General features: G+C 45.5%; 1 protein-coding gene across 2 annotated transcripts in view; it reads right to left on the bottom strand.

Moving 5' to 3' along the window:
- Positions 1-16,998: 16,998 nt before the first annotated feature.
- Positions 16,999-23,249, bottom strand: part of DISP3 (dispatched RND transporter family member 3) — a 48,855-nt gene continuing 42,604 nt past the window's right edge. For both annotated transcript variants that reach the window (XM_071448788.1, XM_071448787.1), the window contains exon 21: positions 16,999-23,225. In XM_071448788.1, coding sequence (XP_071304889.1) covers positions 22,863-23,225 — 363 coding nt within the window. In that variant the 3' untranslated portion in view covers positions 16,999-22,862. The remainder of the gene's footprint in view (positions 23,226-23,249) is intronic.

The following is a 23,249-nucleotide window of genomic DNA, read 5'->3' as shown; positions in this document are numbered from 1 at the left end:
CTGAGAAAAGTTCCAAAGTCTCTTTTCCAAGCCCGGTGCTTGAAGAAGGAGTCAGGGCTCTTCAGTTCTCGGTCTCAAGGTTGTGTATTGAGTCTTATCTGTAAAATTCTTTCTCCTGCCCTGCCAAGGTCCATCCAGCAGGACAGTTCCAGGCACTCTGCCTGCCCCATGGCAGTGTTATGTCTTTATACTAAAAACTACCTGTACAATGTTTACAATTACTGTCCAATACCTATCACCTATGTTAGACAGTGAGCTTCTACTCTAAACCAATCTGTGAGTGCCACCATCACAGCAGAAGATGGAGGCCAAGAAGAAGGAGGAGAAAGGCTGGACATGCCCAGCTCCCTCCATCTTGCCTCCTGAACCCCCATACCAGAAACCCTAAAATCTACTTTTCCACCCCATGATAACTTCACTATCATTGTACTTAATTTGTCATGGCTTGCTGATCTTCCTATAAGGTTGGTGATTTGCTCCGTGGGTCATAATCAAACCCACAGGTGTTCTGGGCTCTGTGCCAGGGTCTCTGAGCCCCCTGGCATGGCTCTTGGCTGCTCAGGACAGCCAGAGGGATGTCCTGGGTTCCCACAGACACTCCCACCTTGCTTTTCTCTCCTGCTGACTTGCACATAGGAGAGAGATGCTTTGGAACCAACACAAACTTCCAACTACGCAGCCCAAGCCTGCCTGCTCCAAGTCCCCTTCTCCTGCCTAACTCAGATCCTTCCCATCTGAACATCTCTCCTCATACAGATTTGTCCAGTCCTTTTCCAAAGCTTTCTGCCTAGAAAGGCTTTACCCTTGCAAATCCTTTGTCACAGTCCTCCAGCATGCTGAGATGTTTCCTCTCTCACCCAAAATCCCTGTTGCAGCCTTTCTGCCATGTGCCTGGTCCATAGCAGAACATTCTTCTACCTGTCTGCCATGATGACAAGCAGAGAAATAACTCCTGCCTCTTCTCATCTGCCATTTTTCCAATATAAAATAGGAATCTGTGAAAAGGCAAGGGCTGTGGGAAAAGTTTCTAACATCACTGCTCACCCAGAAAAAAGAGGGAAGACTCAGCACAAGGACTGACTATGAGACCTGATGAAAGGCTTCAGCACTGCAAGGGACATCACTTGGGAGTCATTAATGTACATTCACCACTGCATGGCAGCCCTCAGCCATCACTGGGATGTGGGAATACACAAGGAAAGGTGCAGCAGATGTTGTGGCACTGAAGGGTGTTGGTACCTCACAGAAATAGTTGGCATGGAAAAGCAAATCCTGGTTTTAGCTGAGAAGCTTCAAGGTAGGAAGAGAAACCAACACCAGCACACCTGGAAAAAGGAGAACACCTGTGCTGAAGCCCCACTCCTATGGCAGAGTGAAGATAAAACACTGAAAATCCCCCTTTTTCTGACAGTACTGAGAGCTCCACACAGCTCAGTAGGGAAGGAGCCTGCAACAGCAAGAAATGAAAGGCATTGAGAGAATTTGTGAACAATTTACTTGGAGAAAACACTTCCTACTTTCACACCAGGTTAAAATAAAAAAGTAAAATTAAACCCCACCAAAGCCTGCAGCACCAGCATTGACAGACAAAGATGACTTAACAGAAAAAACATGGGCAGGGAAAGTGATTTTCTATGCCTGCATTGCCAGGGGAATTAAATCTTGTTTTTTTCCCTGTCACCAGCAAGTGGAATAATCCAATATATTAAAGTTAATGTGCTTCTTGTATTTATTGCTGTGTATTTGACCTAACAGAATTTTATTCCTACATCAAGAATAAAACCATTCTGGAAGGCAAACTGCAAAACTCTAGATCAATTACTCCCTTCTCCAACAGCTGAAAAGTGAGTTATTTCTTGTTAGAGAGGGAAAAAAAAGGTAGGAAATAATAATAAAAACAAAAACTCTTTTTCTCTGTGCAGCAAGTTCTGCACTGCAGACCTGTTGAAGTTCAGCAATATTGAGTTTGGTTTTGTTAGGAAAATTAATCCTCAAACACCAGAGGTTTATGCCCAGAAAGGAGACAGAGGAGTCCTTTGACTTTATTCCAATCAAGGCAGAGGCCATGGGGCATTCCCCTCAGTCTCTCCAATTTTTGGAGGATGCAGCCTCCTTTTTATCCCAATTTCCCAGCCACATTTCCCTTCTCTCTTTCCCCATTGGCCGAGGTACTTGGGAGGTTCAGACTTCCCAGAATGCCTGATACCAAAGATTTCCCAAAGATTTCACTCTAATGTATAACCCTCTCTTTTAATTTTTAATTCTTATGGAATTTAGGGCTTTTTCTTCCCCATTGTTTCTTTCATCTCTCAATGTCATTATTTTCATTTATCAGCAAACCTAAAGTTTATTTGTAAAAGCAAATCTCTTTTTCCATTCATCAATCAGTGGAATCCTTCCCATTGTTCCTTTTATGTCCCAACAGACCCACAGCTGGGTTGGAAAGACAAATCCACTGTTCCTCTCAAGAGGGGCTATTCCAGGGGCAGCAGGCACTGCCACAGACAAATCAAGTGTGGTTTATGCCCTTTCCAGCTTCATTTGTGAGCAGTGGAGCTGCACCTCAGCTTGCAGCTGCCTCTATTTGGGGAAGAAGCTCCAGGTGCCAGCCCTTCAAAGGCACTGTCCCAGTGCATCCTGCATGGGCCCAGTGCCAGGCTCAGGGCTCAGGGCACTCCCATCTCACCCTGGCTGGAGCCAGACCTGTAAGGGCCTGCACAGCCCAGACCTGAGAGTGCTGAGGGATCCCCCCCATTGGTGCAGCTGCTTTGTAACATAAAATAAAAATAAGCCATTTTCTATATGTGAAAGCCTGCAAGGTAATTAATATCCTAGCCATTAAATTCCACTGCAGTATACTCAGTGTTAAAAAGCTAGCTAAGAGCTTTACTTGAAATTAATAAGTTGCAAATGACCTAAGGGCCACTGCTTCATGCTTGCTTTTTCCCCCCCATGTTCCCCCCCAGAATTACAGAATTTAAGCAGAGAGACAATTTTCATTTATGAGCTAGTATAATTATTCATAACTGGAGAGTTTTAAGGAATAAAAAGCCTTTCTGGTTAATTAGAAACTTCAGCATCTCAGGGAAATCAGGAAGGGAATAAAATCTGGGTTTGACTGAGGTGCACAAATATAAAGCACAAATCAAATGGAAGGGTAATGTAGTTTCTGCAGAAATTTTTAAATGCATGATCCTCAGGGTCTGGGTGTCTGTGCAGGGAGCATGAGGTGCACCAGAGGCACAGCTGCCCCATGTCCAGAGTATTTTCCCAGCTCCTGGCTCCTCTCAGGTGAGGAAGATAGAAGGGAAGGCTCCAAGGAGGAAAGGGATCAGTCTGGTCAGCTGCTGATCTGAAAGATCAAATCCCTTTTGCTCACCCAGCCTTGCAGCTCTGGAGCCCTCCTGGCACTGCTTGGTCTGCATTTATTTCACTGAGATGTGAGGAACGGGAGAAGAGCTGGGCAACTGCCCCTGGAGTCACAAAGCTGGGATGACTGGGCCAAAATCTCCTCTCCCCTTCAAAAAGGGGGTCCTGGTGGGAGAAACTTGGAGTATTTTTAGGTATAACTGGGTTTTTTTCTTTCTCACATGATGGTCAGTCTGCTGTGACCTACCAGCAGCAGAATCTCTAATAAAAACAAATTAGGACAAGAAGACCTAGAAGTACAGCAAATTTCTGCTAATGATGTGGCTTGTTCAGCAGGAGAGCTGGGCTGTGGTTTTGTTCCTGTCTTTTCTAAGAGAAGGTGGCATTGCTCAGAGATGCTGAGGTAAGGGAGTTGGAAACTCAGATTATTTGTACCCCTTGTGTGTGTGTGGATTGCCTCTGTGCCAAGTTATCAGCCTCATTCCCATTTTCCTGTACTTTGGCTGTTCTTTCCACACTCCCTGAGAGCTGGGTGCTTCTGCTGAGCTGCTGAGTTCTGAAGCATCACTAATGTGTACAATCTCCCTGGAGCTGCAGCTGCTCCTCTTTTCTTCCATCCATAGCCTATCCCTTAGAGGCAATTAGGGAAGAGCTTGTAAATTCATCACTGTGGACCTTCTCAAGCCTAGATTAGTTCCTCCAGTCTATCAGATGAATACATATTTATAAGTGTGCTTAAAAATGCACCATCCTTCCCTCAATGAGGTGTAATGAATCCATCATGTAAATACATGCTCAGGTGCAGAATGGAAAAATCCTCTGGGTATTTTTTTAGGATTAATAGAAGGATGTTCTTTGAGTTGCTTGGCTTCTTTCAAAAGTGATAATAAAAGTGATTTAACTATATACAATGCACAGTAGTAAGTTAAAAGAGCTTAAGGAATAACTCACCTTTCTACTTGCAACATTTGCTGCCTTCTTTGCCTGTGCTCTCTTTCTGCTTGGTAAGAACATTTTCTTGTTTGAGGTGGGTTTATCCTTTGCTCTAAGCCATAAAAACCCCTTCTAACTCACACACCCTTTGCCTCCTTGGTTATCCAGTGAGACTGGCTCAGCAATTCTTTTCTTCTCTATCAAAACTTGCTTCCATCTCTATTCCTTCATCAGGTTCTACATTCAAAAATCTTTCTGCCAAGATAGCACAGGCAAACAAGCCTGCTGATGTGGCAAGGAGAAAAAAGGTCTCAGAATTTCCCACTGCAAGAAAACTGAAAAACAACTTCTAGCTTAAACTGTAATGTACTGACTTGTAGTGATTGGAGAACAGTAACATGAATATGGTAATTATAGCAGTTATGATGGGCTATAGATAATAGTTAAGGTATAGATTGGTTCTACTGTATTAAGATGCTCAGCAAAGAAAAGTCTAGAATGCATTGTAACCAAAAAGAAAAGTCTAGAATGCATTGTGACCAAACCCAAAGGGTCTCCAGGCCTGCCTGCAGCTGGAGCTGAGAGCTGTGGGCACAGGCTCTGTCACCCACGACCCTGGGCTGGCTTCTGTAACTCTTGGATACAATAAACTGCATTTTGGATACAATAAACTGCATTTTGGAGAGCCCCTGGAGTCCCACATCTCTCATTTTGGCCCTCACAACCTGCAGGTACTCTCTGCCTCTTGCTGCTCTCAGCTGTGACAGAACTTTTGAGGGCTAACAAAGAGGGGAAAATCTGTACAGCCCATCTAATCAGTGACCAGTTTATTTCCAGTCTCAGGGAGCTGATTTAAAGGCAGTTCATAGCATAGTGTAAAGACAAGACAAATTTTCTGAGCTAAATCAGTTAACCACAAGGCCTTTGCTCTCCTGGCAGTGCCAAGGAGCACAAACAGATCATAAGCATTGATTTTAACATAATTCATAAGGCACCTAAATGGGCCTTTCAGCCATGCTTGGAGGAGACACCTGTCTCTGTCCCCCTTGCCACCAGTTAATTAAGTTCTAATCCCATGGTTGTTCCTGCAGAGTGCAGGTCAGTCAATTGGCTGTAAATGGAAGAAAATAAAATGCAGCAGCACTTTACAGTCACTGCTCAGTGCTCTGCAGTAATAGCAAAGCCATGATGTGACTTTTCTTGGCATTTTCTCTGGAGGAAGGATTCTACCTGCTTTAGGATTCAATACAAGAACAGTAATTTGCATCTCTGTTAAAACAGCCTGACCCCTTGCAAACCCTGAAATTTCCAATGGCCACTTCCATGGCTGCATGTACTACAAAAGCTACTCACCCTCTTCACTACAAGAACCAAACAAAACCAGAATTCCACAACAAATCTTGATGGAGAAAACTGGACTATAAATCATATGAACAATCAAACCACTGAAGAAAATGTAGTCTCACTGCTAGAGCAGCCACCATTATCACAAGTTCATAGATGACCCCAAACCTAAGCCCAGTTGTCCCTCTTCACCCATCAAAAGCCATAGCTATTTGCTTGGGACTGCAATGTGTATTTTTCAGAGACATAAACATCTGTTAAAGGATGCAGAGACAGACATAATCCCAAATACCTTTATCTGACACACAACCTGGGGCTTTCAGCAAAGGAAAGGAACAGAGACAAGAGTTACAGGTTAAAATTATGATTTTCCTCCCCTCTCTTTCTTGTATTTTTAACCTTGGTAATTTCCTTCCCCCTGCCTCCTTAAAATAAATTTCTCAAAGTTAAAGGATCTGGCACTTTCTCTCCCCTTTTTTCCTTCTTCAGATGCATCTCCTGAATATGGAAGAGCACTCATTTTACATTCCCAGCTCAAAAGGATCAAAACAATGATCTGGGGACTGGTGTCTGCATTGTTACTAGGACAGAAACTCAAATGCATTGATGCTAATATATATATATATATATATATATATATATACACATACACACATATATATACACATACATATATATACATATATATACACACACATATATATACACATACACACATATATATATACACATACATATATATATACACATATATATACATATATATATACATACACACATATATATACACATACATATATATATATATATATACACACATATATATATACACATACATATCCTGCCTCTAGTCCCTCAGATACTCCCCAACTCCTTCAGCCCTGTGCATCTGTGCATCCTTAAATCTGTGCATCCTTAAATCTCCACTACTTCATTTGGGATGAGGGAGAAACCACAGCCAACCAGGCAAGATATTCCTCTTCATTCATATTTTTCCTGTGAAAATGTAACTTCACCTAAGCCAAAGCCTCAGAGGTGAGTGTCACAGACAACTTTTATGAAAAATCCTTTCCTTAGGATTTTTCCTCCTGAGAAGCTGAGAGGCCTCAAGAACAAAATGTAACCAATGGTTATCTGCTGCTGTGGAATGCAACAGGTGCATCTGGGATTGGGCTCATGTGGTTGTTTCTAATTAATGGCCAATCACAGCCCAGCTGGCTTGGACAGAGAGTTTGAGCCACAAACCTTTATCATTCTTTCCTATTCTATTCTTAGCCAGCCTTCTAATGAAACCTTTTCTCCTATTCTTTTAGTATAGTTTTAATGTAACATATATCATAAAATAATAAATCAAGCCTTCTGAAACATGGAGTCAGATCCTCATCTCTTCCCTGATCCAAGAACCCCTGTGAACACCGTCACAAGTAAGGATTTTATTTTTACAAAACACAAATTTGTTAGAGGTGAGGATAGGGATGGACATCAAAGTTGTTCCAGTGGAAAGGTCATGTTCTGATTGTTATTGCTCCAAAGTTTCTCATCCCATGTTCCTGACTAACTGTGGATCTCTGCAAGCTCCTTCTCCCCAGCTCTGCTGGAGCTCTCCCCTCTCAGGCTCTGGGTCACACCATCCTTTGTCTGCCCAGCTCACATTTGTATTCAGGGAGGTGGGGACAGGTCAGGGGCCCAAGGGAAAGCCCCATGAGGCAGCAATCCCACAGTGCTGCCCTCACCCTCCTCCCCCAGCTGCCTGGGAAGGAGGTGACAATTATCCTGATCTAATGAAGGTTCATTAATTCCTCTAGGCAGATGTTCCCCAGCAATGACAGCCCAAAGGTCAAAGCACTTTTTGCACTGAAATCAAAGCAAGATCATGGGGCTGAGTCTTGTCCAGTTTTAATGGCTGCTCACAGGGCATTTCAGGGGTCTCTCATTTTGTGACAGCTGGAGTTATGGTCAGGCCTGCTAAAAGGGCCTTTTTATAGTGCAGATAGATGCACTAATCTGTTTTAATGGCTTTTCCAGCAAAGCCTTTGACACATTTTCATTATGGTAATGCTTTAATGCAGAAAGCATCCATACAATTAGGATAAAGTCTCCAAGATCTCCTTATTAAGGCTTCTTTTAATTTCAATACTTTTTCAACTCACACAGAAGGACCAGCTTTAAAAAGCTGCTTTGTACAGCCCAAACTGGACCAATTCCATCTTTTAACAACAAAAAACATCCCCCACTAAACAAACCCCCCACTTCCTAGTTACTAGGTCAGCAGCACAACTGGGGTACAAGCATGCATCACCCTCCTTCACAATCCTGGCCATGTCAGAGCAGAGTGTTTCACAGCCAAGCAGTGCCAGCTCAGGATATTGTCCAGTTCCCATAGTGTCTTGGAAGATGCTTTCTTCTCACTGCCACAGCACGCTGAAAATAGTCCTCAGGAACAAGTTATTTTAAATAAACTCGAAGATTCAGAAGTTTCTCTCAAAAGAACCCTACATTCCAATCCCAAACTCATCACAGTGCAGAGGAGATGGATGAGAGGTGTTTTACTGTCCTGCAGCTTGTCCCACGCAGGGGCTCCTCTGTCAGATCTCACACTGCCAGCCCCCTCAGTGAATGCACAAATTATTCTGACCCACAGCCCTCAGACCCCTCAGTTAAATCAGCAGAGTAACTTCCTTCACTAAAACAACAACAAAAATTCTTTCTGAAGTCTCAGCTAGTCTCAGCATTATGTCCTGGCACCATCTGCCTGCCCCAGCCAAACAAATCTCCCAGGGGCAGCACACACCTGTGATTTGCTCTGATGTATTTCAGGGGCAAGTTGCACAGGATAACTTGGCCTTTGACCCAAGAAGTGTGGTAGGGAGGAAAGAGAAAAAGTATTTCCCTTTTTGTCACAGTTAAATCACCACCAGCAGCTGTGGGCTTACAAAGCCTGGCTCCCCTCCCTCCCTGGATATAGGGTCAGGTCCCTTGGTCCTGTAGGCAAACAGTTGAGCCATGGACCTGACAATTAATATGCAAGACAAGGGAGAGCCAGGGTTCATTTTCAACTTGTCAGGGCTCACAAAATAAATTACAGAATAAAATCCCAGAATGACAAAATAATGAGCAATTCATTTGAAATGTAAAATAAATAGGTAAATCTCTAGCGAGCTGGCAGAATAAATGGGATTCAGCTGACATTTGGTGATTAAATTAAAGAGTAATGACCTCATGAATAATGGGCTACAGGATTGAATTTGGAGGGCAATATTTTCTTAAGTGGGGGCAGAGGAACAGCACATCCAGTAAGAGGCAAGCTACACTTTTTGCTTTATTTTCAGGGCTCTGCACAAACTCCCTGTCAGGACCCAGAACATCCCTCTGGCTGTCCTGAGCAGCCCAGACCCTGCCAGGGGGCTCAGAGACCCTGGCACAGAGCCCAAAACACCTGTGGGTTTGATTATGACCCATGGAGCAAATCACCAACCTTAGAGGAAGATCAGCAAGCCATGACAAATTAAGTACAATGATAGTGAAGTTATCACAGGGTGGAAAAGTAGATTTTGGGGTTTTTGGTATGGGGGTTCAGGGGGCAAGATGGAGGGAACTGGGTGTGTCCAGCCTTTCTCCTTCTTCTTCTTCTTGGCCTCCATCTTCTGCTGTGATGGTGGCACTGACAGATTGGTTTAGAGCAGAAGCTCAGTGTCTAACATGGGTGATAGGTATTGGACAGTAATTGTAAATATTGTAAATATGTAGTTTTTAGTATAAAGACATGACACCACCCCAGGGGCAGGCAGAGTGCCTGGGCTGGATGGACCTCAGCAGGGCAGGAGAAAATTTTTTTACAGATAAGACACAATAAACAACCCTGAGACCGAGAAATGAAGAGCCCTGACTCCTTCTTCAAGCGCCAGGCTGGGAAAAGAGACTTTGGAACTTTTCTTGGGATCACTGTGAGCAGCTGAAGATCCCAACAAATCCCCACTCCTGAAAAGCTGCAATGCCTGAGGACACAGCCCCCTCATCCCAAGGTCTTCAAGTGTGGAATCCCCAGCTTCCAAGGGGATTCCTGCTCTCCCAGCAGGCACCTGCAGCGTGAGTTCAGGGCACGGGCAGGAGCACAAATCCCACTGCTGCCTCTGGAGTGGGGGAAAAGTTAAACCCAGCAGAAATTAAAAAACCATTGAGGTGTGCATCCTTCCTAGCAAAGCCACCTCCTGTGCTCAGAGACCTTCACGTTTCCTGTGCCCCAGCCCCCTGGCACACACTGTCCTCTCTCTTCTCCATGCACTCCAAATGCAAATCCAGGTTTCCAAGCTCCCCCCTTCCCTCAGCTGCTGGTATTATGTTGGAATTATTAGAGGATTATGTTATCAGGGCTTCCATGGTAATGTCAGCTGCTGCTTCTTGACTGGCAGTTCTGAGCTTGGTCTTTTGAGCTGTCACTGACCCCAGCTGTTATTCTGAGCAAAATTCATTGGTGAGCCAAGATTCCTTCCCCAACCTGCTGCTGGCCACTCTCTTCCCTAAAAACCCCAGGATTCCCCCAAGGATACAGGGCCAGTCTCTCCTTTCTCAGCCAAAACCTTGCAGCCTGGGGAACGACTTGATTCAGAGAGTTCATTTCTTTGTTTTCTTGTGAAAAATGCCTATTTTATGATTGGCTTTTCGCAAATATTAAAATGAATATTATATGTGCTATGTTAGAAAGTTATGCTGTGTTAATTTTCTTAAGTGGTGTGTTAAATATAGTTTTAGGTTATAACAGAATGTTGAAATAGAAACTATGCTATGTAAGATACTTTTATTAAAAGAGAGGAATGAGGTGCTCCCACTGAGATAGCAGCCACAGGAAGCCTGAATCTTTCAGAGAAAATGAATTTATTGCTTCCTTATCAGAAGAAAATGAACTTCTTCCTGCCTCACTCAGGAATTGACTCAGCCAATTCAGCCAATTGACCAAGAAAGAGGTGAAAAGTGAAATTTCCTCTTGGTTCAAGTCCAGAAAATCCTGTTTTGAATCAAACAGAACAAAAATAAAGACTTTGTTTTAAAACATACTTAAACATTTCAGAAAAACCCAAAGTCTGAAACTTCAAATATTTATCTTTCTGTCTCACCTCACCTTCCTGTCATCAACTTTGGCTCAAAACTTCATTTTGCTGGTATGCTTGAAAAAGGTCTTTGTTCTCAGATATGCAACACTGAGGGACAGAGGTCATCCCAAGAGGGGAAAGGAGAATAATAAACTCATCAAGACAACGTCAGTGCATCCAGTGTGGTAAGTACTGCCATAGTTTTGCTTAACCTACATCACAAAACACAGACAATTTGGTTAAGAACAGTTCCCTTTACTAATACAAACTTTCTGCTCTAATAATTTCCCCCCCTACAAATCAAAGCTAAGGAGAAGTGTTGCCACAGGCCAATAGATTAGGAGCAGAGACATAAATCAAGACCTACAGCTAATAATTCTATTAAGACCAAGTTAAGACAATTAAATACTGGTGAGACATCAAAAAGCTAAGTAGCCTGAAGAAGTTGATTTTATAAATTACCCATTCATTTAAATCTATGCCCTCATAAATTGAATTTAATTCCTGCTACACATCTCAAGCTCCAAACCTTTCCCACTGAAAGTCACAGAGTCCCATGCATGGAGAGGCACTGGGGAGAAGTGCTGCTCTCCATTTCCCTTCACCTTGGATCAGCAAGGACTCAGAATGGCTGAGGAGCCTCAAAAGATGTTTTCCCACATAGCAGCACAGCCCAGAGCCTCTGGACCTGCCAGGAACTGCAGATCAGCTCTCCCAGTTCAGATCCAGAGCTCTACCACTGCTGTTGGCACGCTGGTATTTTTATACTGTGCATGATAATGCACAATAATTAATGCATTAATGGTGGGAGTTGTTTTGTCTCATTGGCCAATCAGGGCCAAGCTGTGTGGGGACTCTGGAAAGAGTCACAAGTTTTCATTATTATCTTTTTAGCATTCTGTAAGTATCCTTTCTGCATTCTTTTGTATAGTATAGTATTCTTCAATATAATATAGCATCATAAAGTAATGAATGAGCCTTCTGAGAGCATGGAGCCAGATGCATCATTCCTCCCTGCCACAGGGGCACCCAGCAAACACAAAACCTTCTCTCCTTCAGGTCATTCTGGCTGCCAAGAGCCAGCACCACAATTCCCACCCTAACACATGCTCCAGCCCGGCAGCCACAGCAGGGCCCCAGGTGAAGCCTTTGCCTCCTTCCCTCTGTGACAGAGCAGCCCTGGGCTCACAGCAGGACTGAGCAGCTCCAGGGCAGCTCCTCCCAGAGGGAATCAGGCCCCGGGTGCTGCAGCAGCAGAGCAGGGCCCACGCTCAGGAAGCTCTGAGTGCTCCACTGCTGCTCTCACCCCGCTTTGCTCCTGCTTCTCCTGGAGCTGGATCAGGCTCCAGCGCTGCCCCTCCTGGGGAGACCTCCCCACCAGCAGCTGGTGAAAAACGCCAACCACTTGGCTTTAAAATTTTAAAAGTTTCATAGTAATAAAATGATTATTAAAAAAAAAATATATAATTAGAGTAATCAAAATTTGGACAATTTGGATTGGGACAATATGAGACAGTAAAAACAAAGAGTTAGGGACAGGCCAGGTGCCTCTTTCTGGGCAAAAGAAGCCCGAAAAAGGACCCACGTTAACAGAGGATTAACCCTTAGAACAACAGCCTGTTGCATATTCATACACCTCACACCTGATGCATAAATTCCATCCAAACACAGGATTCTGTCTGGGCAGTGTCAGCTTCTTCCTCTGAATCCTGACAGTGCCTTCATGAGTGAGTGAGGCAGGAAGGACTCGATAATGGAGCAATAAATTCTCTTTCTCTGAAACATTCAGGTGTCCTGTGGCTGCTGTCTCACTGCAAGACCTTCCTTTAAAAAAAGTATCTTACACAGCATCATTTCTATTTTAACATTTTGTTATAACCTTAAGCTATATTTAACACACTACTTAAGAAAATTAACACAGCATAACTTTCTAACCTAGCACATATAATATTCATTTTAATATTCGCAAAAATCCAATCGTAAAATTCGCATTTTTCACAAGCTCTTCCAGGGCTGCCAGCTGAGTGGGCACTCCAAACAATCCTCCCCACTCTGAAGGGAAAAGAGACATTGTTTACATGAAAGCCTGGCTCAAGCCCTGCATTTCAAATGCTTGTGCTCACTTCTCCCCTTCAAACGAGTGGTGCTACAATAGGAACCCCCTGGTGACAGAGCCTGATAAAGCAGATTATGCCCTTAAATTCTGATTCCCTCTTGGCAGTGGTATCAGATCTTAGAGCAGCTGTACAGCAGCACTCACTGCAGCACCAGGCATATGCCAGCCTTGGCAGGTACACCAAAGCTCCTCACAGCATCCAAGTCCTTTTCTGGGGCTGGATTTGGGCAAGGGATTGCATTTTCAGCACAGCTCCCAGTGCTGCCTGCGTGCACTGGGAGGGAAAACTTCCCTGTCCTCACATGCTTCACTTCAGCACTACAAGGAAGGGACAAAAGCATTTTGATTGTAAAGAGCATTTGCAAAGCTCAAAGCACAGTTATTACTTGGAATTGCAGTGCCCCAGTGCAGTGTAAGGGCATCCTCTTAAGCACCAGTGAAAGTGTTGTTTTTAGAGATATCTCTTACCTTACCAAATAGGGACCTTTAAAAAGCTGTTATTTGCTGAACTCTGCATTAGCACATCATCTCCCAAAGTCTCCTTGCAGCCTCCTGGAGCAAAGCAAAGCCCAGTCCAAACAGTGTATGTATCTAGATGTACCACAAACAACCTTTCCACCTATTATATTGCAGGTTTACACTCTGCAATTCAGCAGAAACTGTGTTTGCTGTAAAGCCTATTTATTGAAATACACATAAATTGGCTCCTTAGAGCCCCAAGATCTACAGCCTTGGCAATTTACATGCACTCATCCCTGCTACACCCACACCTTGCTGTTGCTACCCCAAATTTTAGTGAAAAGCTTTCCAGGTTTGGCCTGGTGCAACAAAGATCAGCCCCTGGGTGTGAAGGGAGATGGAACAGATGCAGGGTTTTTATTTATAAAGCCTCCCACTCTCTGCCTCCTGGCAAATTGTATATCCTGCCAAGTCAGTACACACTGAAACCAAAATTAAGTACAGTAAACTATCATTAGGAAAAAGGGCTGAAAACTCACACTTCCACAGATGAAGACAGTTGAGTATAGAAGATCCAATTAGGAATAGAGAGAAGGGCTCAGCAATTGGCCTTTTAAAAGACTAAATTTGCATGCAGAGCTGGCACTGGCAGGACAGGGGAGCAGTGTCACCCTGCTCTTCTAAAGTTCTTCTAAGCCTTCTGATGTTTCCATTTTTGCAATGGAGTTCCTCACACACTTTTCATGTAAACAATGATTGTTTTGCATTCCTTTCTGGAGGAGGAGAGAACCAGAGAACTGATGGACTGTTGGTTTGACCAGCGTGGCTGGAAAGGTGGCAATTCCATCCTCCAATCCATGGTCACTTTTGGAATTCTATAAATATCAAGGTCCAGAAATGAATGTGCTTTTCTTTGCCTTGGACATCTCGGTGTGTGAGTGTCGTTCATTTTGTGTTGCCCTGTGGCAGAGCAGTGTCTGACAGTGGGACTGTCCCCACAAGAACTGGCAGTTTTGGCTGACCCACAGGTGTTAGGGTCTGCATGTGAGGAGCTGAAACCTGACTTGGGTCATCCCAGCAGGGAAACAACTCCCAAGCAAAAGGGGGAGCTGCTTCACCACTGATTTGCTCATGTGCAGGATGAGGCCACTGAAGATCAGGGCTCTGGGCCAGGTCTCCAGAGCAGCTCATTTCTGGCTCTCCATCAATCTTCAGGACAGGCTCATGAGAGATGAAGAGCAGAAACCTTCTCATGGCACCTCCTAATGGTGACAAATGCCACCCAGCAGTAGCTTGGTAAACAAAGCAGAGCCTGCCCAGCATCTCAGTTCCCCTGTGTAAGAGCCTGAATGAGGGATGTGGGACTCCAGGGGCTCTCCAAAATGCAGTTTATTGTATCCAAAATGCAGTTTATTGTGTCCAAGAGGTTACAGCAGCCCAGGGTTGTGGGTGACAGAGCTGTGCCCACAGCTGTCAGCTCCAGCTGCAGGCAGGCCTGGAGACCCTTTGGTTTAGGTTACAAATGCATTCTAGACTTTTCTTTTGGTTACATTGCATTCTAGACTTTTCTTTGCTGAGCATCTTAATACAGTAGAACCAATCTATACCTTAACTATTATCTATAGCCCATCATAACTACTATGTTACTGTTCTCCAATCACTAAAAGTTAGTACATTACAGTTTAAGCTAGAAGTTGTTTTTTCAGTTTTCTTGCAGTGTAAAATTCTGAGACCTTTTTTCTACTTGCCACATTTGCTGACTTGTTTGCCTGTGCTCTCTTTCTGCTTGGTAAAAACATCTTCTTGTTTGAGGTGGGTTTATCCTTTGCTCTAAGCCATACAAACCCCTTCTAACTCACACACCCTTTGCCTCCTTGGTTATCCAGTGAGACTGGCTCAGCAATTCTTTTCTTCTCTACCAAAACTTGCTTCCATCTCTATTCCTTCATCAGCCTCTACATTTAAAAATCTTTCTGGCAAGCACAGATATCTGTGAGACTTTCTTGTCAAACTTTCATCCTTCCCAGCACCCCTGCAGAATGATCTGGGTACCTCTGTCCCTTGCCAGTCACATCCACTTTGAGTGCAATCCTTCAAAGCAGCTGCACCCTTCCCCTTCACAAGGGCACTGGGTGGCACAGGGGAGCCCTGATCTCAGCCAGGCCAGATGAGCCTCCAGAAAAAGCAATCACACTGTAATCACAAGGCACATTACTCTATCAGCAGGTGAAATCCCACATTAAAAAAAAAACAAACCCTTTTGCAGATCACACTTGCCCAGAAGCACATCAGGGGAATGTGAGTGCCCTTGAAAAGTCTGATCCATCTGACATTGCTCTGGAAGGCCATTCCTCACCCAAGATAAACAGCCCTCTGCTCAGCAGGGCATCAGAGTGTTTACAGATTCTTTTTTCCCCCCAAAAGAATATCTACTCCATAAAACAGCAATTAGCTGCACTCTGAATTTATGAGTATAATTTGCAATGCTGTTAAAGCATGGGCAGCAGTGGTTTCCATGCAATGGTAATTGCATTGCTGTGAAGGAGCCTGAAAAAGGCACACTGCTGGCTTTGGGGGATTGCTGGAAAAATGAGAGGCCCTTGTTCATCATGGAAGAGAACTGCCACCACCCTCACAGTGATACAGGGCACACAATGGTACCACTATCACCTGCAATGAGCTTGGCCTGTTGGTGAGTGGGGGATTCTAGTGTGGTGTAACACACCATTTATTAGCAGTTCAAACGTGCTGTGTCTCCTCCAAATGGAGTGTTTGCAGCACTGACATGAACAGAGGCGAGGACAGGCCCCACCAGGTGAAGCAGTGGAAGGTGTGAAGCCCAAACTGGGCATTGCAGGGGACGAGGAGGAGGTGAAACCGTGTGGGGCCGCCCTGTGCCGGGACAGCTGGCCTGGAAGCAGATATTGATGTGCACATTTAATTAAGCCAGCATTGTGTTCACCGACTCTACAAATCACAAGGATTGTGCTAAATTAACATCAATTCCTCTGGCTTCTGCACAACCTGCAGTGTATCATCTCTTACAGTCGATGACTCAGTGTAAAACCTGTGCAAGTGAGTGACTTAATCCCCTCCGACCCCAAGAAACAACTTCATAGGTGGCCTTAGATAACAAAATGATCCAGTTTTGATGGCTCTGATATGTAGTGCTGGAAATTGAGAGGAATAGCAGATTTGTCTTTACACACCAGCTGTGGATCTGCTGGTAGATAAAACCAGCACTGTGAGATAAAAGAAACAATGGGAAGGATTCCACTGATTGATGAATGGAAAAAGAGATTTGCTTTTACAAATAAACTTTAGGTTTGCTGATAAATGAAATGGAGTCAGCTCAGGGCAATCTTCATACACTGGAAGAAGCACAGCATGGAATGGAGGAGTGAAAATCTTCCACAAACCATGGCTAAAGCTCTTGTTCTAGTCAGTCCTCTTGCAGACCTGTGTGGGCTCCTGCACTGCCTTTCCCAAGCTCTCCTGGGTGTGATAATTTGGCTTCAAGAGGCCCAACTTCAGCAGCAGGAGCAGACAATCCCGTGCACTTTAGGAGCTGGTTCTGTGGCCTCATCCCCTCTGCATTCCTTGCACAACACAGGTCCTGTCAGTGCACTCTGGTTGCCAGCCTGTGTACATGGGCAGTAACGTGGTGATGAGTGAGGGATCCAAACGTGCGAATGTCAAAATCTTTTTATTTACAACAGTCTCCAAAAAATCAAGGAACACTGAAAATAGTGAGGGTAGGAGACAACTTACAAAAGTGACACGCATACATCAGGAATTGTGCTACATCACTCTGAGAACTGACACTCTAAGGTCTGCACACGACGTGGTGGAATGGCAGTGCCCTCCCTCCCACTGTCCATGGGGTGCTCACATCTCTCCCCCCTTGTACTTTGAACCATCCTCTCTGCCATTTGTTCTGCCTCTGCCTCCAAACCTTTATTTTCCTCCAGATCTGCTTGTTGCTCTGCCCCCAGCCATGGTCACTGTCCCCCAGCTCCCTTCAGCAACTGCCCAAAGGAGGAGCAGAGAAGAGAAAGCCAAAACCCTCTGCCCTCAGGATGGAGACAGGCATTGAAAGATGTCCAGCTCTGGGACCCTGGGTACTAACCCAGGGCAGAGTAGCTAGCAGAAGCCTCTGAAATATCTGTAAACTATGGCTTACACACTGTCAGGGCTGAGGAGTGGTTTTGGAAGTAACCAAGACACTGAATTTGTCCTGCCTGGCTGCAAATCAGTCTGCACAGCTTCCCTGGTGGACAATATGGGAGGATGTATTTGTGTCATGGGGTTAAACAAAAAGCCTTTTACAACCTTCCAGAAGGGCAGGCTGCTCTGCTACAGAAATTCAGTGCAGGACAAGCTCAGAGACCTGGACACTGCAGCATCCCAGTTTGCTCAGTGGAGGCAAAGCCAGGGTCTCTGGAGACCTTTGCCCCCAGACAATATCAATGGTCCCAGGAGCTCTCCAAGTGCCAACATGTCCTTCTCCTCGGGGATATTTCTCAGGCCACCTTTGCTTTGGCATATTTTCAGATCCAGCAGGAACTGAGAAGCACAGTCCAGCCCAGCCACTGACTCCTTTCAGAACGTGCAGCCTTGGCAATGGCTGAGGTCAGCAGCCAAAGGTGATGCCCCAGTTGCCCAAACCCAGCACCTCAAGAGGCATCACAAGATAAAGAAACAAACAGAGCAAGGAATCGTGGATCTTTTCCTTCCTCTGCTGCTGATCTCTGCACAGCACATCAACTCTGTTCTGTCACAGGCATCTTTTATGAAAAATCCTTCCCTTAGGAATTGTCCTCCTGAGAAGCTGAGAGGCCTCAGGAACAAAATGTTAACCAATGGTTATCTGCTGCTGTGGAATGCAACAGGTGCATCTGGGATTGGTCTCAGGTGGTTGTTTCTAATTAATGGCCAATCACAGTCAGCTGGCTCGGACAGAGAGCCTGAGCCACAAGCCTTTGTTATCATTCTTTCCTTTTCTATTCCTAGCCAGCCTTCTGATGAAATCCTTTCTTCTATTCTTTTAGTAAAGTTTTAATGTAAAATATATCATAAAATAATAAATCAAGCCTTCTGAAACATGGAGTCAGATCCTCATCTCTTCCCTGTGAACATGGTCACACTGTTCCTCCTGACCTGAGCTGATGTGGACAGGGCTGTTGTCAGCAGGGGCTCTTTCTCTGAGTGTCCACAGTGATGGGGAGCCCTGGACTCGCTCAGCAGCTCCACTGAAGGCAAAGAGCAGTGACAGCAGCTCTGAGCATGAATCTCAGAGCTGCAGCACCAAGGAGCAGTGTCCTGCTGCCCTGCCCTGGGAGGGACAGAGCTTCTGGGCAGGACAAGACCCACTCTGTTTGCTAGGAGATGGCACAGCTCCAGAATGACCCCCTCCTGAAACACCAACCCAACTTCTCAGAGGTTAAGCCTCAAACCAGGATTTACTAGAAATAAAGGAGTGGGCAGTTAATAGGCACATTCCTTGGCCATGAAAATTCCTGGATGTTTTTTAATTGCACAAAGATCATTTTGAAATGGAGAATCAGAGCATTTTCTTCCAAGTAAGACTGATCTTTCTGTTTAGAAACATCAAAACTGAAAGCTTTGTGTGAAGCTGTTCAACTCCCTGGTTTTCCCTGCATAAGGAAACTCTCAAGACTTTTCCAGCCACTTTCAGTCCAGGCTCTGTGAGCACCTTAGGCATGAACACCTACCCTGGTGAAGGCTGAACCTTGTTTAGCAAGACAATGGGGCTCAGGAGATGGTCTGTGAAACAGTAGAGTCATGAGGGAGAGAAGATGATAGGCAAAGATGTGGGAGGAATCTTTTAAGGTGAACATCTGCTCCTGAAATAGGTGAAGCCTTGCTTTTTATTGCTGTGAGCATCTGCCTTGGAGCACCAATTCCCAGCAGGGCTGTCAGCTACACCTCCACAATGCTCAGATAAAGCCATCCCTTTTCTTACTTCTATAATTTATGAGCATTCTGCAATCACAAGGATGACACTGCCTACATGGACATGTCTACATCTGCCACTCATTTGCTGTCTCCACGGATGCCTGGGGAGATCAGGATGTTTGAAGTGTTTTGCAGAAGGCTGGGCTCCAGTTTTAAGTCTCTGTCTCTCCACTGCAGGTGGAGAAAGCACCCTGAGCACAGAGCTGAGCAGGGTGAAGCAGTGATGGGGCAAATGTCGACTTAGACCTTAAGTGTCATGGCTGTGTTTAATCAGGGCCTCAGGTTACAACATTCAGTGAGTCCCTGCACCACAAATCACCTGGGATCCTCTACTGGCTCTTCTGCCATCCTGCTACATCTGGTGTAAGTTCCTCCTCCTCTCCTTGCCTCAGTTTCCCTCCTGGAGGGGCACAATCTCCCCAGCATGCCTTTGTGAATAATTTGCGCTTATCTTGGTCTCCCCTGTTCCCTCTGAATTATTCTAGCCACTGCTTTCTCAGTATCATTTTGGGCAACAAAAGCCAAGGTGATGCCCTGTTCCTGCTAGAGCCCACCAGCCCTCCTGCACAGAGGGAGCTTGGGCTGGCTGGAGAAAAGGAGAGACAACAGAGCTTGTCCTTTTCCCCACCTGCTTCAGACAACAGGATGGATCCTGTCAGCTGCCAAGAACTCCTGTTATTTTTGTCTGCAGATCAGAGACACTGCCAGATCAGACCCAAGAAACACGCAAGGTGTCCCTCTACTTTAAAATGAATCTTTGCTTCCCCACAGTGGCTGAATGGATGTTCCCAGCATGGCATGGCCAGAATCACATTGCAGGTGGGACATTTATGGAGCCTCTTCATAGTGAGCACAGACAAAGGATACCAGGGGCTTACACAGGCTTTCAACTTCACAGGATTCAAAGCAGATCTGTGCTTTTTCTTAAAGGCCTTGAAAGGTTTCTTCATACTTATAGAAGGAGGAACTTCCTCTAAGGGTGCCCTCAGCACCTTACTCTCTTGTCTGCTGACCTGCAAATACCCATCAGCTTCAATCACCCAGAAGAGGTTTGAAGTGTTTGCTAAGTTCAAGTCAAGCTACAAGCCAGAGAATCCTTGGCCACAGTGCTGGGGACACCTTGCCATCCCCTGCAGCACCTGCACAGCCACACAGCTCCATGGGGATGTGTGGATATCATAAATACTCTTGCCCTCTCCAGTCACTGCCACTTAGGAGAGCTCAGGGCACCACCAGGAGTAAAATCTGGAGCATAGACATGGGGAACAGCATGGCTTCCAGATCAAGGGTGGGGCTAAACTGTGCACAGCAGCCATCAGAGCAGCACAGCTTGGGGATAGTCAAAAATCCTTTCCAGAACTGTGGCATTCACATTCTCTGAAAAAATCCCTTCACCCAGGATCTTTCTCCTGGGAAGCTGAGAGGGCTCAGAGAAAAGGGAAACAATTCTTGTCTCATTTGCTTCTCCTGTGTTGTGCTCACATGTGGAATGTGTTTGGAGATTGTTTACCCACAGGTGATTGTTTCATTGGATTCTGCTGTGAGTTGTTTTGACTCTTTGGCCAATTGGGGCCAAGAGTCACAAGTTTTCATTATTATCTTTTTAGCCTTCTGTCTGTATCCTTTCTGTATTCTTTAGTATAGTTTAGTATTCTTTAATATAATATAGCATCATAAAGTAATAAATCAGCCTTCTGAGAACACGGAGTCAGATTCATCATTCCTGCCTTTGTTGGGGCATTCCCAGCAAATACAATACAGAACCATTTATTCATGGGCACAGGGTTCATTATGAAGGAGCTGGTGCAGATTAGAGGTAGGTGCCAAGAAAACACTTCACACTTTGCAGAAAGGGGTAACTCAGAAGCTCCGTGGGATATCAAGGAGGAACCAGGCCACTCACGTTCTGCTCTACTCACATTCTCACCACCTTCACTGCCTGTAGCAGGATTACTCTGCAGTCTGCCTGTAAACAATATAAGAGCTCCTCTCTCCAGCTTGGGGAACCTTGGGAACACTTTGGGGAACCTACTTTAGAAACAAGTATTTGATCCAGTTTCACAGGGATGACAATGTGAAGGTGTAAGACTGGCAGGGATCAAAGCAGGGATGCACTGAGCCAAGCAGAAGCAGCTCAGGCTCTCAGCAGTGCGGGCCCCACAAACTGGCTGGCAATGGGGTTGGACTTCCTGGAAGTTTCATCTTAAAAAGAGGAGTTGATCCAGACAGAGAATACAAAGCCACCAGGACATGAAATCTGCAAAGAAATTGAGTCAGGCTGCTTCCTGGCCACATTATTCTGTTGGCACCCTTGTAAATAATGGCTAATGCATCTCCCAGTGGGCCTGACCCTCCCCTTCTGCCAAGGATCAGATGTGCTGTGCATTAATGCACACTTAGCTATTTCAATTTTAAAACTACGAGAGAACCAGTGATGCTTAAAATGTACTTGTTAATGGCACCAGTTTGTGATTTCATTTTACTTTAATATCAACCATCTGCTCAGAGCAGACAGCAGCTGCAGCTCTGGTGCCTGTGGGTCTCCGCTGAGGAGGGTGTCTGTGAGCTGCCACAGAGGATGCTGTGCACACCACCAGGAATGGGCTCCACCTTGTCCTCAGGCCAAGAGCTGACTGCTGTGACCAAAGAGCTCTGCAGGAACCCCTGGCCTCTCTTTTCTCTCCACCAGGAAGATCAGATCAGTGACTGGTGAGGTGACATGGAGGGACTGGGCATTGAAACTGCCTTGACCTCACTGCTGAGATGAGGGAGAGGAGGGCAGGCTGCTGAGGGCACCATCTGCTTCCTGATGGCTGCTGGCAGACACATGAGATCCCAGTACAAAGTCCCCCCAGCAGGAAGGGGAATGCTTTGTGTCCCAACACCCTCTCTGAACCATGACAGCAGGGCCACTGCAGGTGGTGCCACCCAACAGCTCTGGTTTGGATCCCAAAGTGACACTCAAAAGTGCAGCAAGTTCACTGCTGGTCTGGCATGGGTACAGGGCCTGGTAAAGGGATCCAGACAATGCTGTTCCCAGGCCTGTCCAACAGCTCACTGCTGTTCTTGGAAGCTCAAATAAGGAGGCACAGGCTTGGCGTGAGAGCAGGACATCACTCAAGAGTCATCCTTGCAATGCTGACCCTGGACAAGGGAGGGGAAGGACAGAGGGAAGGGTTTTTAAAAGGATCAGATGACCTTCCCAAGTTCTCCCATTTTAGCCTTGTGGGTCCAGAAAGCCCTGTTTGATAAAAATAAATTAAAAGAAAAGAAAAAAAGAAAGCAGAAAGAAAACTGAGAGAAGGAAACCTCCTCTCCTATTCACGGGCTGAGGTATTCCCTGGGCAGCCCTCACCTTCCATCACCCATCCATCACTACCTAAAATAAATACAAGTTTAGAGCAAAACTCATTAGAAAATAAAGTGCATCTGCAATTGAAAAACTTCATGAAAAAAGGACTTTTTTTTTCCTCTTTTTTTTCCTTACAAAAAATATTCTTTCAAAAGAAAAGAAAAAACGAAAGGAGCAACGCGGCTCTCTCGGCCTGGTGTGTAGAGGGTTGTCCCGTTGGGTCTTACAGGGCTGTCCCATTGGGGAGGGGGATCTGAAATCCACTCTTGAGCAGGGCAAGGCAGATGCAGAGAGCCAGCAGGCCAGCCAGGAGCACGGCCAGCAGAGCCTTGAGGCAGGAGGTGCTGCTGCGGGTGAAGGTGCCGGGCGCCATGGTGCTCAGCAGGGCTGTGCTCACAGTCAGCGTGTACAGGATGGACACGCCCGTGTTGAGGGCCACGATCTTCCCAAACTTGGCAAAGGGGGCAATGATGCAGAAGAAGAGCGGGACGGTGGCAATCAGGGTGGTGGTGGCGCTGGAGACGATGGCCACCCCCACGTGCCGCACGGCCTCCAGCGTCCTCCACTGCCGGCACGCCGTGGGGTCCTGGGGAGGGACAGCACGGTTAGT

This window comes from Agelaius tricolor, unplaced genomic scaffold (assembly GCF_023055355.1).
Source record: "Agelaius tricolor isolate 1412-34295 unplaced genomic scaffold, bAgeTri1.0.p SCAF_28, whole genome shotgun sequence".
Classification (NCBI taxonomy): domain Eukaryota; kingdom Metazoa; phylum Chordata; class Aves; order Passeriformes; family Icteridae; genus Agelaius; species Agelaius tricolor.
Note: the sequence above shows the minus strand (reverse complement) of the source record. Positions and strands in the feature narration are given on the sequence as shown.